The sequence below is a fragment of the Pseudoliparis swirei genome, chromosome 17 (assembly GCF_029220125.1).
Source record: "Pseudoliparis swirei isolate HS2019 ecotype Mariana Trench chromosome 17, NWPU_hadal_v1, whole genome shotgun sequence".
NCBI lineage: Eukaryota > Metazoa > Chordata > Actinopteri > Perciformes > Liparidae > Pseudoliparis > Pseudoliparis swirei.
The window spans coordinates 17,529,182-17,546,104 of record NC_079404.1 but is presented as its reverse complement, the minus strand read 5'-3'; the positions used below and the strand labels follow the sequence as shown (position 1 = coordinate 17,546,104).

The following is a 16,923-nucleotide window of genomic DNA, read 5'->3' as shown; positions in this document are numbered from 1 at the left end:
AGTCCCTTCCTTTTGTGTGCCAAAAGCTGATTGGAGGCTGTTGGTTATTTTTCACAGGATGTGCGTCTGTGTGCATTTCTGTGTGTGTGCCGTGTGTGTGATTGCAGTAGAAAGTGCAGGCTAAAGCGAGGCAGATGGCGGCAGATGGGCGAGGTTGGAGGAAGGTGCTCGGAAAAAACCTGGAAATCTACACTACCGCCGCCACTCACCCGCCCGCACGCTCTGCACGCTCTGCTCGCCCGCCCGCGTGTAAAAATAACACAGTTTGCTCTGAGCCAAGTTACAGAGATGCAAAGTAGCCGGGATTAAACAGAGAGGGGTAGGTGGGGGTTTAAGACAGCGGGAGAGGAGAAGGGAGAGACAATATTACAGGGTTACAGGAGTAAAAATTTCCATCACTGGAAAGGGCAGATGAGAAGTGAATGAAGAGGGTTTGAGATTCTGCTACGTGCCCGAAGAAACTGAATTACTCTTCGATTGATTGTTCCAAGGATTGTCATAAATACAGAAAGATTAATGAACAATTAGCAGTGTGAAAGTCCTGAAAACCGAATCAGAGAAAACACATGTGGAGCGTTAATCTCTATTTTCACATATTGTTTGTGTTTGACTTTTCTTTTATTTAAGGGAAATGGAGGTCCACTTTTCCAATTCATTACCCCCTACCCTTTTTCTTTTTTGGGATGTTTTTTATGTTGTGCACTGAGGTTTATTTTGAGTTTTTTAATATTGTAACTACATTGTTCATAAACATATAGTAGCACAGTCAGCCGTTAGTAAAGCATCAGAACGGTGTCAGCATGGACCTCCCTCCAAATGATGACACGTTGGAGATGGAAGGTCTCTGTGTGACTCCAACATATGTGAGTGTATGTTAGCTGTGCCCAGTATATGAGGTGTGTGTTTGTGTTCCCAGTAGCCTGCTGGGTATCTGGGCTGGTACAGCCACAGGCTGTGTGTGCCCGGCCCATCTAGTCCTGACCAGGCTGCCAAAGCCCCTGCCCCGTGAGCAGCATCTAGTTGCCACATAGCCGCCCCATAGGGACCGGGACAGGACAAGACCTTCTTTCTAACGGCTGCTTTTTCATCACAGCTTTCCCTCCTCTTCTTTTTCCGCTTCTTTCATCTCCCTTTCTTCTCTTCTCTCTTGCTGATTTATCTAATGTGTTACTTCTACTGCCGTGTCCTATTTATTTGTCCTGTCTGTTTCTAAAATATACAAATAATAACACATATTGTACACTTTCTCACGCACGCATGCACGCACACACACACACACGCACAATCCCATGCCTCCCTGCCTAAGGCTGTGGGGCAGCATTCTGGCTCTGTGGATTAATCTGCTCCCTGCCTGCAACCGAGCTGCCACCACTTTCTTTGGTCCCAGGACACACACACACACACACACACACACACACTCTTACACTGGCATGCATATACATGTCCGACTGGACTGCTATACATTTCTGTACCGTTTTGTACAACGACTCTACACACAGCCCCACAGATCTGCATTGAAAACCGCCTTGAAAACTGCTCTGAATTATTTTTAAATAATGTGTGTGTGTGTGTGTGTTCCTCCCTCCTCAAGCTGCAGAGAACGAAACACACCAAGAATATCCTAGTTTGCCGCACTCTCAAAACTTTATGAATTTGATGAGAACGGATAAATATTCCATCTGCTGTGTGTGTGTGCGTGTTTGTGCACGCGTGCGCGTGTGTGTGTGTTTGACAGTCTCCCAGCAGTCTAAGCCAGTGTTATCCCTTCAGCCGTACCAATCAATAGTATATCTGGAGCTGGCGGCGCTTCGTTCCCTCAGCTTTTCTCCGCAGCTGCCAACAGGGTGACCAGCGTAATACACACAGACACACACACACACACACACATACACACACACTCACACTCTTTTATTCACTTCTCGGCACATGTTGACTTGCACACACTGAAGCAGCCGCCTGCATCATTAGCAGTTTAGTGTGGAGTGTGTGAGCTCAGTCGTTAATGACCAGCTTTCGGGAGCACGGAGCTGCTGTGGAGCCGCTCGGCAGCTGTTTGGTGTTTCCTCTTACCTTGTCTCATTGCAGGATGACATTCAACATAATCTACAGAAGCTCACCTGCAGCTTTGATTGTAAATTACAAGTCTCTCACATAATTGTGGGTTTTAACCAGCAGGTTTCCTGTTCTGCAATATCAACATCACATTGAATTATTATCACTGAAGTGCCCAGAAATAGATTCTGAATCGTCTGATTGCTGATCACTTTGAGTGCATGAAATGTATTTATGGGAACAAGTCATTCAGAAGCATCACACTCATGGGTATTCAGCACCATGAAACTGGCAGTTTTTAAATCTAAAGCTGCAGATTTTATAAACTCGAACCACCTTCTCCTCTTTTGATCGAACGAAACGTTCAAAGGTTCCAAAGTATGTCAGCTTTGGTAGCACAAGTTCTTAAATATGCATTTCTGTTCGCTTTGGTTTTTCTTAGTTGTATCGTCAGTCTTGCTCCTGCATGGCTGATATTAGTTCAGTCAGTGTATGGCATTAAAATAAAAGTAGATCATTTTGCGATTATGACATTTGCTCTATAGTTTAAATATTTAATTGATAATAATCCAAACTTGTTTCTGTCGGTAAAGTATATTTTTATATCTTTGCATTCATGTATTAGTGCCTGGTCGCGTCCACCCTGCCGAGTCCATTATTAACAGTGAGTGAGATGTTGTTATTATTGGCGAGATATTTAACATATGCTGTTCTGGCTGCTCTCCAACTATGTCTGTCTGTCAGACACACACACACACACATTCATGCAACACAAGCACGCATACACTCATCGTGTTAAAAAGTGTATTACGTTAATTAAGGCCTCAAAAGCAACTGAAATACCTCTTTCTGCGTCTGCCCCCCTTTTCGTCTCTTCCCTCCCTCGCTCTTCCAGAGGTGAGCGAACAGGCCCGTGACAGGATGAGAGAGAGGGAACAAGCAAGGGAAGACATGGTTAGAGGACTGAGGAGGCAGGAAAGGACGGGACGGAGAGGACAGCGCAAGGAGAGCAGGAAGGAAGCTCAGACACAAGACTTTGATACGGGATGGGCTTCTTTCACGGAAGCTCTTTCCTAGCCACACACACACACACACACACACACACACACACACACACAGCAGCTTACAGTACAGTACCTGTGCTTGCCAGCTTGAAGGTCGGACAGCCCTGACCCATGTTGCGGGCTGTTCCTGCCTTTTCCATCCAGCGACGTTCCTCTCTGTCCCGGCCAGGAGAAGGACCGTGTGCCAGGGAGAGCTGGCAGGGACCAGGCGGGGCCTCTGGTGGGCCACGCCAGCTCACTGACTCCCTGACTGTAACAGGGGCCTCTGAAGACCTGCCATCCCATGATGTTTTCCTCTGTGTGTGTGTGTGTGTGTCCATTGAGAGAGGGGGGACGTACCGTCTAAGCTTCAGCGAGTGTTATCTGTGCGACCACTTCTGTTCTTTTCAGACAACTTTGACTGTTTATTTTTATGTTTATTTTTTTCCCTTGAGCAAAAAGGCATATTGACTCTCCTCTTGCTGTCTTCGCTCGCTCGTCTGCCCCTTCGTCGAATACCTCGGGCAGTCTTTCTCGTCCGATAAAATAAGTGCAGAAATGCAGAATAAAAGCAGATGTCCATAAAACAAATGGTCCCGTTTAAAACGCACACACACAAAAAAGGCAAACGTTGTGTTTGTGTCTCTCTCGACACTCTCCAGGTCCTGGAGGACAACGACTACGGCCGGGCGGTGGACTGGTGGGGTTTGGGCGTCGTGACGTACGAGATGATGTGCGGCCGACTGCCGTTCTACAACCAGGACCACGAGAAGCTGTTTGAGCTCATCCTCATGGAAGACATCAAGTTCCCGCGCACGCTGTCGTCCGACGCCAAGTCCCTGCTGTCGGGCCTGCTCATCAAAGACCCCAACAAACGGTTTGCTCGTGGTTCAGTGAATAAAATGTGAACGGATGAACTGGGAGTAAATGCATGCAGGGGTTTTTCCCCACAGTAAAAAATATAAATAAGTATAATAAAATAGTATGAATATTAATCACTTTTGATGACTTCTATAAGCGAGCTCTCAGTTGGTTTCATTGTGCCATTCCTCTCCTCCTCACTAGGCTCGGTGGAGGACCAGATGACGCAAAAGAAATAATGAGACACAGTTTCTTCTCTGGCGTCAACTGGCAGGACGTGTATGATAAAAAGGTATGAAGCCACATTATGTAAAACTACGTTTGCACTGTGACGTATTGCTTCATACATCGAGCATGATCGGATGGTGGAGACATACCTCGCCATAAAGCTACGACTTCTTTCCTTTCCGAGTGGTGAAACCAAATAAAGTTCAAACTTAAATACGATACATATTTACCTGAAGCACTCTTCTCATTGTTACGCCTCTTTTGATAAAATGTTTAAATGGATGAAATGATCAAATCAGGACATTTTAGACGGACATGAATGTAAAATGCAACTTGACTAGTCGCTGGAGTAAAACATTAGTTTTTATGACATTTTTAATACTACAATAACTTACTACTATTTTATGACTTCTTATGACTTTATGACTCTTTAAATGACATATTATACATGACATTTTTATGACTACTCCTACGAAAAACTATACTATGACTTCTTAATGACTGGTATGGAAGTTTTTTAATTACTTTTTTATAAAATACAAGTACGACATACTATAATATAACTTTTTTTGTCACTTATTTAACAACATACTATTCTACTACTATTCTAAATTAATTTTATTCCATTTTTATGACTTTTAATAACACAAAATACGATACATTTTGTATTTCATACTGTCCTCTGACATTTTATTACCTTTTCGTGATATACTACAAACTATTTACTCATAGACTGTATACTGTGAGCTCTTTATGACAAACAATGATATTACATTTGTAAGACTTTGTATGACATACTACATACACTACGGCCTTTTATGATGCACTATATGACATACTATACTCTGAGGCTTTGTATTGATTGATTGATTGATTGATATATTTATTATTTTGCCAGAGTACAGGTACAAAAGCATCGAAATTACAAGAAAGGGTGGATGAAAGATTACAGCATAACATGAGGGAAGAAGGCGTTAATCATATGTTCTATGATTAACGACTAATATGCTCAGACGTTATTGACTTTGTATTTAGGTTTCGTGACCTCCATAGTTCGGTGTCTCTCTGCTCTGTTGTCCGGAGGTCTCATCGCACGATGTAATCCTTCCTCTTTGTGTCGTCCTCACGTCTCTGCCCCAGATGGTCCCTCCCTTCAAGCCTCAGGTGACGTCGGAGACGGACACCAGATACTTTGACGAGGAGTTTACGGCTCAAACCATCACCATCACTCCTCCGGAGAAATGTGAGTCTTTACCGTCTCTCACTCTTTCTCACACGTCTGCGTACAAACATATGCCCGCTGCAGAAACCCAAGGAGATCTCACTTCAATTTCTTTGACGTTGCTGAAGATATTCTCAGTGGAGAGAAATATATAAATAAACATGTTGACAGAAGAAGTGAAGGCTGTGGTTGGGAGCGTGCGTGTGTTTAGTGTTGTGTTTAACATGACGTGTAACTGTGAGAACAGCACACATCCCACCAAACAATGTATGTGTTTGAGTTAATACACGAGGAATCACGAATGTTGTTAATAAAACTGTTCTACTTTATAAATTGCAATAAATCAGTTCACAACTTCCACTTTTTTTTCATTTCGATTGCTTTACTTTAATAATTGCAGCAATTCATCAGCGCGCCCGCTCTTGCTCTAGGTGAGATATTCAACGTGAAACAACCGGGTAACGAGCGCTGGAAAAAGCCTGTTGTCTGTTTATTGAAGTGTTTGTGTAATCGTCCTCAGGCCACATGCAGCGCTTCACAGGCTTTAGAAATAAAGATCCCAGCTTCTAAATGTTCAGCACTGAATTATGCATGAGTGGAACCGATGTGTTTCTCTTCGCTAATGTGAGGTTCCACTTGTTCTGGAGGTCGCACACCACTTAGTAAGCCGGAGATCAAAGACACACGTGTTAGTTTGAACCGTGTTCGTTTTAAATCTTCCCAAACACGACGCATTTTATTTTATTATATTTTGACATTAAATCAACCTGTGAATGTGTTTCCTATTTGAATTGTATGTCTTCGTTTGAACTGAATAATTACTTTTTAGTGTAATTAATAACGTCATTAATTACTTCTGAATCCGCTTGTGTTTTTCAGTCGACGAGGACGGGATGGACTGTCTGGATAACGAGAGGAGGCCGCACTTCCCACAGTTCTCCTACTCTGCCAGTGGCCGGGAATGACCTGTCCATCACGGTGACATCATCACAGATGGTCTCTGAGGTCATCAGTGTGGGACAAAAAGACCCACAGCTTTGGCCCTCCCCAGAAAGACTTGAAGGATTGTCCTCCTCTCCTCCTCATCCTCCTCCTCCTCTTTTTCACCTCTGCAGTCTTCTCCTCTATTCATTTAAATTGTGAATCCCTTTTTTTAGAGGGAACTTCCAGGCAAAATTCCTTTCTAATCCTGCGCTGCAACCCCAGGTGATCCGAAACTGTGATGTGATCAGTTACTATGTAATGTCCCTTTAATGACCGGAGCATCACCGGTGGCCTGCTGTGCTTTGACATGTGTCGATCCTGGCAGACTCTAAGAAACAAACACTCTTGAACTAGTTAGACAACAGCTGATGCATTAAGGAGATGTCTGTGTGGCTCTCTCATCTGTGAGGTGGAGATATAGCATTTAAGTCACTCGAACCTAAACTGCCGTTACCGGTTGTATCTCAGGCTTTTGCATACAGACGGATAACGCTCAGAGAGGCACCCGGGTCTGATTTCAAATCCTCATAATTCTGGGATGGATTGAGGCTGCCTGGCTTTGAGGGAGCAGTTGTCACCAGAATCCGACACAGCTCACATTGTCGAGTAGGATTTGACTCAGGTTTTGCTCAGTGCAATTCATTATTGTTGTTGCTGCTATTTTAACTACTACAGGTACTACTATTCCTACTACTGCTCCACTTCTATTAAAACCCGGTGCTACACTACTAGGTTAATGCTGCAGATAATCATACAGGCGCCAGCAACACATCAGCCACCTGTATTAATATCTAGGCTTGTACAGCTGCAGCACAGGTGTTGCTTTTACTCCTAATGTTACTCATCGGCTCTGTGGACTTCAGACGCGAGAAAGGATGACGTGTGGTGTGTGTGTATGTGTGTGTGACGGTGCAAGGTCCTATTATGGGTTTGTGTTTAAGAGCGCACCTCAAAGCACAGCAGTTCAGAAGGATGAAGTTCCCGAACCATGAGCTTTACTACGTTACCCACAATGGTTGATATAACCATCATAAGGAGGTGAAAATGAGAGGAAATCAGTTAGTTTGAATCCCCCCCCCAACCTTAAGTCCCTCTGAGTTTGATTCTCCTCTGTCCCAAAAGGGAACACACAAGCTAAAGGGTACTTTGTGTTGATGATGAAGCTTTACTGTGACATGTTGTTGTCATGGTTTCGGGAACCACACGGCTGTACCTCCCTGTCTTTGTGCAGGAAAAGAAACTGCAGCAGGAAAAGAGAAGCCCAAGATGGCAGGCTGGGCTTCGTGGATGAGGATAGAGAGCGAGTACAGGGGGACGAAGCTCCAAGAATGATGAGAAATGTATGTTATGTTATAATTTATGACGTATTGATGACTGAGGTAACAGCTGATTTCCTGTTTCCTGTGAGATTCTTAGGAAGGATTTGTATTAAAAAGACATTATGGTCTCCCAGGAGGTACACATTAACAACGCTATGGGTTTAATCACATCAATGACTATAATATATCTATATATATATATGTGTATGTATACATATATGTGTATGTATATATATATATTGTTCTACTCATCAATTTTATATTTAACTTTTTCTATTGTTATTACATTATTCTAGAAAAATTATTTCTTAGGGCTGAGAAAAGAAGAAAAAAAGGCACCCCAAGAAACGAAAATGGCTGAAGAATGTCAGAGGGAAAGCAGATCGTATTCCTGCTTCATTGCTAAGTTGAATTACGTTTTTGTTTAGTTTCGTGACCAAAATGTGACATCAAGAGATGACAGGAAGCATTAAAGATGGGTGGTAGTGTACTGTGAGCTGAAATATATATAAATATAATTCCCCTTTATTTAACTTTATCCAAATCATCCCACCGGGGTTTATGAGCGCTCATCTCTCTTGTTTGCTTATTGACACACTCATGTTCCCCGATTTAAATCTGATCCCAGGAGTGTGTGTTGGTGCAGAGTTCAGAAAGACAAATTGGAAGTTGAGCAGAAAGAAACCGAGTGCAGCGCAGACGTCTAAATGTAAAGCGGTAAGATTGGAAAAAAAGTCGGCACTGAGTGGTAAGAGCTATAATTTTTTACTGCAAGTGTGTGGAGTCAGAGAAGAGGAGTAAGCGTGATAATGGAGTTTGGTTATGAATATGTGGTTCGTAAGGTCAGACACGCCTCTTGTCATTCCTCTGGTCTGGTTTGTTTGCGTCATGTCTTCCAGTCTGACCAACAACATTTAAAATCCACTCAATTTCTCTGTCTTCAGAAACACCAGTAAGCCTTATGGTTTAAATCAGATGACATCCAGCAAGAAATCACAAGATGTGAGGAAATATATTTTTTTAAATGGGAAATTTCAACTGCATCCTAAAAAAATAAACATTTAACGAGAGCACCGGGGGAAATGCTCTGATTAGACATAGGACATTGTATTCCAATATTTATTTGAATGTTTTCACTAACATCGTTGATGGATAACTTTAATTTATTTTCTATTTAATTTATTTGATGTCGTTTAGGAGTTTAGAGGTCAGGGGTTGTAGTCGTGTTTCACTCTGCAGTTTAGGTCCCCAGATATTGTTCTAAAAATAAATCTTTTGTTTTTCTTTAGATATTTCTCATACGAGAAATGACCTTTTTTTCTCTCCGCTGCTCATAAGTCCATCTGCTTTACACCTGCACATCCATTAAATTGCTATTAGCTGGCAAAGGCGCTTCATGGCAGGAGGTAGAAAAGGATGCTGCTGGCCTGTATGCGGCCGTCCTCCGTCCGCACTAACAGTCAGTCACACTGGGAACTCTTATGAAAAACACTCTGTGATCGATTGAGCCTGTCTGGCAAAGCTGAAGCAGCCGTGACAGTCTCAAGCAAACGCTCACAAGCATTTGGAAGGAATTCGAATAGCTTTGATTTGACCCAGGACTTCGAGCAACGGAGGACGTCTAGCTGTCTGCGCACGCTTACCGCCAACATCATTAGAAGTTCATAAAACTATTTTTGTCCTTCTTTAAACTACTTTAGAGCTTTGGCCACAGCAGCTTCACGTGCAGCAATGTTCAGAGGAATCTGATTAAACCCTGCTTTAAATAAATGTGTGTAGCTTCCATATTCGTTTTTTTTTTTTTAAAAGAAAGATATTTTTATCGCACATCTTCCCTCCACATACAACCGATAGCTTTGAGGTTGCTCTAAAGTCTTCAGTCGGACCTGGGAAGTCACCGTGTGCCAGAGATGAGTCAGTGGAAATGTTCAGTAACTTGGTCACACTGTTGAGATACATCTACAGACGGACTCCTCTTGTTTTGACGTGTTCCCTCCCTCAAGTCTCCCACTCTAAGGTCAGAGATCAAGTAGGACATGTTTACCTTCAACAACTGTAGGCGGAGAAACTGGAGCTTAGTCGTCCACGTCACCAATGTGGGTTTCCCTGACAGACTGTGAATGAACATTTCTTTAACCGCCGGCCTCCTCACAGCTCTACTGGTGTGAACCGACAGTCTGTGAGATCTGTGACGCTGCACCGCCCGTGTTCCCTCTTAAAGCTGCTGCCGTTTGTTCTGTACATCAATCACACAACAGATCCGACTCCAATACTGTTTGAATAACATGTCAAATCCTTTCAAGGACCTCAGCTGCTCCGTATTGATCTTGCCTGTTAATGAACTGCCGGCGTCAGCCAATAACAAACCTCATTCCGCCCGGTGTTTAATGCAGTTGAGTAAACGGCTCCCCGTGTTTGGAAGGACGTCTGAAAGTATGTGACCTTGTGTCTGCAACAGACTTCCTCCCCTCTCTTTCTCTAGTGCTAGACTACTGTCATGATTATTAACATGAACAAGCATGAGGTGCATTTATTTATAAACGGCAAACATGTACAAATAATACAAAGTGTAATTGAGTCGATCCCATGTCCATCTACTGTAGCTTTACAGCTGTGTGAGACGTGTGGACAGCTGCCAGCTGTTCTCAGAGAGGGCCGTGTTTCCCTGAAGCCCTGTTATCCTGAATCCAGCTCTCCTCTCTGACGCGTCGGCGGAGCAGAACTGATATCGACTCTGAGACGTTGTGTCGGGAAACTCAGCAGATCGATCAAACGGCCTTTTTCTGCCCCCCATGCTGTCGGGATGCGGGGCTGTTGGCCGGTGAGGCCTCGAGGATGTGAAAACAACACATTACCATCACCACAAAGCTGTTTTTTACACTGTACATCCTTAGTATTTTTACAATGTATATGATGGGGATGCACATTATTTTCCTTCTTACAGACGGCTTCAATAAAGCACTATGTCAATCTGCTGTGACGGCGTTGACTGTTTTTGTCCTGTGGCTCAATACCAGTGATATTCTAAACTTTCCGTTAAGTTAAAAAAAGAAAGATTAGTCAGCGTTAAGGATTATATATAAAATGTTTCCTCAAAAAATCTGGGGACATTTTATTCAAATAAAGATATAACTCATTTTAGTTTGAGTGATTTTGTTCGTTCACTCCGTAGAAGAAAACTTTTCTTTTCTAAGTAAGCCAAACTCGACATTCTAGTTCCTCTAACCAACTCAATATATCACAGCAACAGACTGTAGCCAATATAGTGGTATATACAATGGAAACCTGATTTTCAGTTCAGTTAATTAAACATTAATGCAGTGTTCCATAATGCAATAAGGATGAACACACAAAACAACACAAATAACAGTTTGACGTGTTTTTGTCAACAAGAGATTTCTGACTTTAGATCCAGATCCAAAGAGACAGGAGGAGGAAACAGGCAGGACCGACTCATGTGGACACAGTATTGACTCGTCTCTAGAAAGAAACAAACACACACACAGTCGATGAAACACACATAACTGATAATGACTCGATATGAACAGAATACGACACGTCAAGGACCAGACACGATCACAAGTCATGACGGTACAAACATCTTCTCACTGATGTTATTTGAGTAAACTGACGACCATAAAGTGCACCGGGAGAGAGAAGAGGCCATCGCAGATTCATTAAGAGCCAGCAGAGCGGGTCCCACTCTGCTCGGTCTGTGTACCTCCATGTGAAGGCTTTGCATCTCCTCAGTGAGCGTGTTTCTCTCCTGCATCAGCTGGTTCTGTTTGGCCAGCAGCTCATACACCTGCTGGGCACTGCTCTGACAGTGACGGTCCAACTGCTGCAGCCTGCAACACACACACACACGCACACAATATTGACAAACTAAGTGAGAGGAACTTAAACTCCTGCCTGATATAGAAACCAAATGTTGTAAATATTGAAAGAGCGCTGGATCCACAAGGAGATTTTTTTTCTTCATATCACTGGACTTTGTGTGAAGTAATTAACACTGTTTACATGAATGTGACAGCTGTGTATATTTAGTCATTTGAGATCAGACGAGGTGATTCAGGATCTGAAACTGGTAATGCCCTGGTCTCACACACCGAAACTATATCGGACAACACTAACTGAAAGGATTGGATCGGATTATGAATCAATCTGCTCATGATTTCTAAAATGGATTCCTCGCTTTGGCGGAGAAAAATAATAGTCAGTCGATAGTGACAGATCTCTGGTGGCGTCTTGTTTTAGAAAAAGCAAAGAGCGGCCGATCCTTCTATCAGAAGATTGGCGGTTCAATTCCCAGCTTCGCTAGTCCACGTCGACGTGCCCTTCGGCAAGGCACTTAACCCCAAATGGTTCCTGAGGGCGGTCCTAACGGTGTGTGAAGGCTTACTTAGTCCTGATGGATAGCGGCCCCTTGCATGGTAGCCCCTCCCACCAGCGTGTGAATGGGTGAATGACATGTAGTGTCAGAGGGCTTTGAGTGGTCGGGAGACTAAAAGATGCTACAGGTTTATTCACCATTATAGTATAGCAAAAGTCAAAGTAGAGTATGTCATTAAAAAATATTGTGTAATATCTTATAAAAGGTTAGAGTATAGTATGTTTAAAAAGTCACAATAAAGAAATTGTGAAGTATTTAATAAAAAAGTCATTAAGTGTGTCATAAAAATTCCTAGTATGGTATAATAATAAGCCATTAAATATAAAAAAATATATATATTATGTCAAAAAAGGTCATAGTGTAGTACATCATAGAAAGGTAAAAGGTCACAGTATATCGTGTCAGTTTGAACAAACTAATATATGATAACATTCACAGTACATTATGTCTTTAAAAAGTCACACTTTAGCTTTAGTCATAGAAACGTCATAGTGCGCGTCTGTTTTTGTAATATCCGTCTTCCTCCTCATTGTTTTGTCTCCACTTCTCTGCTGCGCTGCAGGTTTGTGTGACTCTACTGTCCCTTTGTGTCTATTTGTGTGCATCGTGTGGACCCCTGCTGGCCTGGCTCTGCCTTTTCTAATCCAATATTAGAACGTTATAATTATCTCATTGCACTGCTCACAAAATTCCTAAAAAGATTCCGTGGGTGTTGACAACCAACGCATGTCATCCACATGCAAACATAATTCATGTTGTCTGTCCTTCAGTCCTTTACTTCCCACGTCCTCTCTGGTATTGGAGGGGGTTCTAGAAAACAAGTAAGTACCTTTTTGTGTACACAGAACTTTTAGCTTTTCAATAGAAAAAATAAATACAATTTCATGATTCAATAAACTGACACCAAACTCCCCCCAAAAAATCAAAGGATTAGAGTTATAATATCAGAAAAATACAAAATGTAAAAAAAATAGAAAAAGAAAAAGTCCAGTCTCGCTGAATAGATGAATATGACATGATAGCTGAACTAAACTGCAGGTCAACATGTGAGGATTACATGTTGATCAGTCCTCGGACATCCAAATTAGTGTGTCTCCTTAGACAAAACCGCTCCTGCAGACAATGAACTTTTTAACGGCACACTGGGAGTAGACATTGTGTGTGTGTGTGTGTGTGTGTGTTGGGAGGTGGTGTTTTCCAGCTGGGGTTTAGGGGTATATGGGTGTGTGAATAATGTGCGCGCTTACTGTGTTTTGTCGGTGGAATGTCTGTAAGATATTTCCCACCAGCAGCTCTTTATTTAATCTATTCATCCACTTAGTCGGTCAGCCAGTCATCCAGAGGCAAACTGACACACACACACACACACACACACACACGATGAAGTAGCTCCCCTTTGGCCAGATGACAGCTAAATTCAGCTTACACAATAATGCATCACAATACCATACGTACGATTATACAGAAAATCATTCACAGCTGCCATTATAAGCGTATTAATACTTTGTATTTTACTCATAATAAATCTGTACTTTTCCTTCAGTATGGTATTGAATGCAGAACTTGTAAAAGAGTATTTTTCATTGTGAACATTTACTTGGAGCCGAGTACTTCTTCCACCACCGTCTCTTAAACACCTGCCAGTGCACTTGGCGGGATGATCGAGACAGTTAAGAAGTCAGTCTGTCCTCTGACCTCTTTTCAAATAAATATTAACATGAAACAATCAGAGAAGGAAACATTGCTCAGCGCCTCCCCCGGGTAAAAACTCTCACAAGACAAGATGCCCTAAAAACCTCTGCACTATGTAGCGACACAAAGGCCGACAAACACCTTTCACTTTGTCCGTCGCTGTTTCAACGGGGTCAGAAGGCGACGAGGAAGACAGGGAGGATGCATGTAAAGTAGAGGAAGAGAGGAGGAGGAGGAGGAAGAGAGTTGTGTCTCGGGGCAGAGGTAGCTGGGGGGGAGACGGATGCCCCTGCCCTGCTGGTCATGTTGGCAGCAGCGCGGCTGCCTGTGTGTGACAGACGGGGGAGGCAAACATCCCAACACAATCTGATCCCTGCTCTCCCCACATTGCCTCTTTTTCCACCATTGGGTTTAATCTTGTCCATTGCTGTCCTACTTTGTTAGAAACTCCCCATCTCCATCATCATCATCATCATCATCATCAACTTCCTCAGCATCCTTTTACACCATCAGTCCTCAGCAGCTCCAACGTCAGCCCCCGTCTCTTCTGTTCTGTCCTTTCCTCTCCTCTCCTCATTCTCCTTCATCCCATCCGGCGGCCCGCTGGGCGCTTAATCTCAGACCCGGAGGCTCTGTCCAGTCCTGGAGGCCGAGGGCGATGACTCCCCTCCCTTCCTGGTGTTCCTCCAGCCGGCCGCCAAGCTGTCCTGACCAGCCGCCCTCTCTCTCTCTCTCTCTCTCCCTCTTCCCACTCTCCCCTCCTACGCCGTCACACTGCACAACACAGCAGGGCACCGCCACGTCACACAGTAACGCGTGCACACACACACACACACACACACACACACACACACACACACACACACACACACACACACACACACACACACACACACACACACACACACAGAGAGAGAAAGAGCCCCGCTGTGGTGAGCCAAGACAATACACAAATAGACACAACCGATGTGCTGCACAAAGTGCAGCAGATATGAGCCACACACACACACACACACACACACACACACACACACACACACACACACACACACACACACACACACACACACACACACACACACACACACACACACACACACACACACACACACACACACACACACACACACACACACACACACACACACAGCGGCGGACCTAAAGGTCAGAAACGGAGCCTGTTGTTCTGAAGCTGTTAATGTTTGATGAGGGAAGTGTCGAGAGCGTGTTGACTGAAGGCTCTCGACTCCACACCGCCAAACTAATCTGAGTCATGCTGGGAGGAGGCCAAACCTTATCCAATCACAACCTCCGATATCTCAGTACGCGCAGAAGCACCGAACGCACCCAAGCGATCTTCTCCGGGAACAGAGGAGACGCAGATTTCTCTTTTTGAGAGATGCTGCGATGACGACGGGTCAGCTCTGAAATCCGCTCCAGGTTTGTAAAGCAGGAGATGCGTCGACATTATTTGCCAAGAAAATTTGTTACACTTGTGGTGGAGTAATAAAAGGGACGATGAGAGGGTTTTTATTCACTTATCATTTCGGAGTGCACGTCAAGTTATTTCTCTGAGGACATCCTGATAAAGTAACTAAAGTCATACCCACTTATTCATGACCGACGTTATTCAATTCAGTTTATTTTGTACAGCCCAACATCACACGTTGTCCTCAGAGGGCTTAACAATGTGTACGCATTCGACATCCCTGTCCCAGGACCTCACATCGCATCAGGATAACTCTATTAAAAACCTTTTCAAGGGGAAAAAGAGAATGAAACCTTCTTATGATGACATTAAAGTGTCAGTTCAATCAATTTGCAATAAATAAATAACAAAAAACGAATATATTTGTTTGTATCTTGAAGTATCTTGCCATATAAAGTAGATGGTGGTGGTTTTCTTTGACCTGGTTTTCAGAGATGAGTTTCAATATATTCTCATTTGTGGAGCTTACACTGGTTAAGATTTACACTCACAGCTCTTTCCAGGAATGTTGTTGTTCTGCACAATCCTCGGATTACAGTCAGACATCTCAATACTCGTGCAAATAAAACCCAACATCATCAACATGACTATAAACTCCACTAGAGCCAAGGGAGAAAATACTTGTGTAAGTTGTGGACTGAACCTTTAATTACCAGCTAGTCAAATGTAAGAAATGCCTTTAACTGAACATTAAAAGTCTGATGATCAAAATAGATGCAGCAAAGGTTGAGATACCAGCACTTTTAATTCCTAGTATGTAGAAGGCTAAACAATAAATACTGTTTCCTCGTGGGTCCGTTTGGCATGCATGTGAGCCGTGGATTAATTTCCAGTTTAACTTTAATCTTCGTAGTGTGACATAAAGTTTGACTGACCGATTGTTATCCGGAAATATTCAGTAAAATATTTGATCAGGATACTTTTCTTGTCGCTTTTTTCGTCCGTGTTTAAAGTGGCGCGAGCAGAACGACGGTTACGCTCGGTGACGTCGTGATGCGTTCAGGCTCTGTAAATAATTACGTTATCATGTGTTTACGAGTAATCTCGTAAACTGTAGTTTTAGCGAGAAACTTGAATACATCCAGGAGATGTTTTTACAGCAATATAAAATAGATATTATGAAACTTTTACATTAAGCTCTAATTTGTTTAAAATACGTCATTAAAACCATTAATGACAAGATTGGTTTTAATCTATAAAATACCAATCTCTGTTTTTATGAGGGGAAAAAACACTAAGTAAGTAACAGGATAACATTTACAACGTGTTATGGATTACAGACTTCAGGATGGTTGAAATGACTTTTGGGACCGGTAGTCTGGAGCCTTGTAGAGCAGCTGCTATAATCAAACAACAATATGGATCATGAATGATCTGCAATTAGTATCCGTGGCATCAGGGATCTATAAAAGTTATATTTGTTCCCTTTAGTTTTCTTTGGTGCTGACCCGATGCGTGAGTATATGATCCACTGCTGTTCCCTTTGTTTTCCATAACGCAACACAATACTTTGACATCTTTCAAACCCCGTTCCCCTTTCAAGAGAGAAACGCGACACAGTAAAATATCCAAAACACAATTATTGAGTAGAAATGGCACCAACTGCACAAACACTGGTGCAGGATGCCAGCAGGCGTTCA

General features: G+C 42.9%; 2 protein-coding genes across 4 annotated transcripts in view; one reads left to right on the top strand and one right to left on the bottom strand.

Moving 5' to 3' along the window:
• The window catches only part of akt3a (v-akt murine thymoma viral oncogene homolog 3a), a 50,336-nt gene extending 39,652 nt beyond the window's left edge, over positions 1–10,684 (top strand). The window contains exons 10-13 of one of the 3 annotated variants that reach the window (XM_056434847.1): positions 3,758–3,972; positions 4,161–4,248; positions 5,325–5,427; positions 6,286–10,684. In XM_056434847.1, the coding sequence (XP_056290822.1) occupies positions 3,758–3,972; positions 4,161–4,248; positions 5,325–5,427; positions 6,286–6,371 (492 nt within the window). In that variant the 3' untranslated portion in view covers positions 6,372–10,684. The other 2 variants (XM_056434849.1, XM_056434848.1) reach the window with 2 other exon arrangements.
• Positions 10,225–16,923, bottom strand: part of sdccag8 (SHH signaling and ciliogenesis regulator sdccag8) — a 43,001-nt gene continuing 36,302 nt past the window's right edge. Inside the window, 2 exon segments of the mRNA XM_056434846.1 lie at positions 10,225–11,189; positions 11,431–11,557. Of these exon segments, the coding sequence (XP_056290821.1) occupies positions 11,163–11,189; positions 11,431–11,557 (154 nt within the window). The 3' untranslated portion in view covers positions 10,225–11,162.